The 804-nt window shown below is 70.0% G+C and overlaps 1 protein-coding gene across 1 annotated transcript in view; it reads left to right on the top strand.

Annotated features, from left to right (window-relative positions):
* Positions 1–338: 338 nt before the first annotated feature.
* LHX3 (LIM homeobox 3) overlaps positions 339–804 on the top strand; it is a 10,669-nt gene continuing 10,203 nt past the window's right edge. Inside the window, exon 1 of the mRNA XM_015405447.1 lies at positions 339–718. Within this exon, the coding sequence (XP_015260933.1) occupies positions 339–718 (380 nt within the window). The remainder of the gene's footprint in view (positions 719–804) is intronic.

Below are 804 nucleotides of genomic sequence, written 5' to 3'. Positions count from 1 at the left end.
AAGGCGGCGCCTCTTGGAGGGGCTCCTGGAGCCTCGCGCTTTTCTGCTGCTCAGGGGGGGGGGGGCCAGAGAGGCAGCAGGCGAGGGCGACCCGGGCACCGCTCCAGCCACCGCCAGGCTCTGACGCGAGCCCCTGAGCTGCTGGGCGGGAAACAGGGGGCAGCCCCAGCCCCAGGGGCGGACGAAGGCTCACTGGCGCCCCCCTCCTTTCCACACGGCCCCCAGCCCATGCCAGTGGTCGACCTGTCTGGCCAGACAGACAGTGCAGGTGGCGGCAAGACAGACATTCATTCAGAGGAGAACACGATCGACTGCGCGAACTACGCTCGGGCTACAGAATGTCCTCCTCACCCTTTCCCCGACTTCGTGGTGCCCCCTTTGGCCCTGGCGCCCTGAGCCCCTGCTCAGCCTGCTTCGCGGTGAACCCGCCCCAGGCCTCTCTGCCGCCGCCCTACTCGGGCTCCCCGTCTCCGAGGGCGGCGGGCCTGGCCAAGGGCAGCGACGGAAGCAGGAGTCCGGCAAGGGCTGCTGAAGGGCCGGTCAGGACCGCTTGCCGCAGAACCGGGCTGCGGAGGCCGGGCCGCGCCGCCGACGGGATGCTGCCTCCGGCACGGGACCTTGTCACGCCTGCCCTTCACGGCCTGCGGACAGCGGGGCCACGGTGGCCCTCGCCCAACCATCGTCACCGTCCCCTGGCTGCTGAAAGCGAAGTCGAGATGTAGGACTGCCCCCCCCCCCAGTCAGACAGAGCCTTTGCCGGAGCTCTGCTGGTCTTCTGAGTCGGCTCTGCGGCAGGAACAGCCT

Source organism: Gekko japonicus, unplaced genomic scaffold (assembly GCF_001447785.1).
Source record: "Gekko japonicus isolate JY-2015 unplaced genomic scaffold, Gekko_japonicus_V1.1 scaffold1059, whole genome shotgun sequence".
Lineage (NCBI taxonomy): Eukaryota > Metazoa > Chordata > Lepidosauria > Squamata > Gekkonidae > Gekko > Gekko japonicus.
Note: the sequence above shows the minus strand (reverse complement) of the source record. Positions and strands in the feature narration are given on the sequence as shown.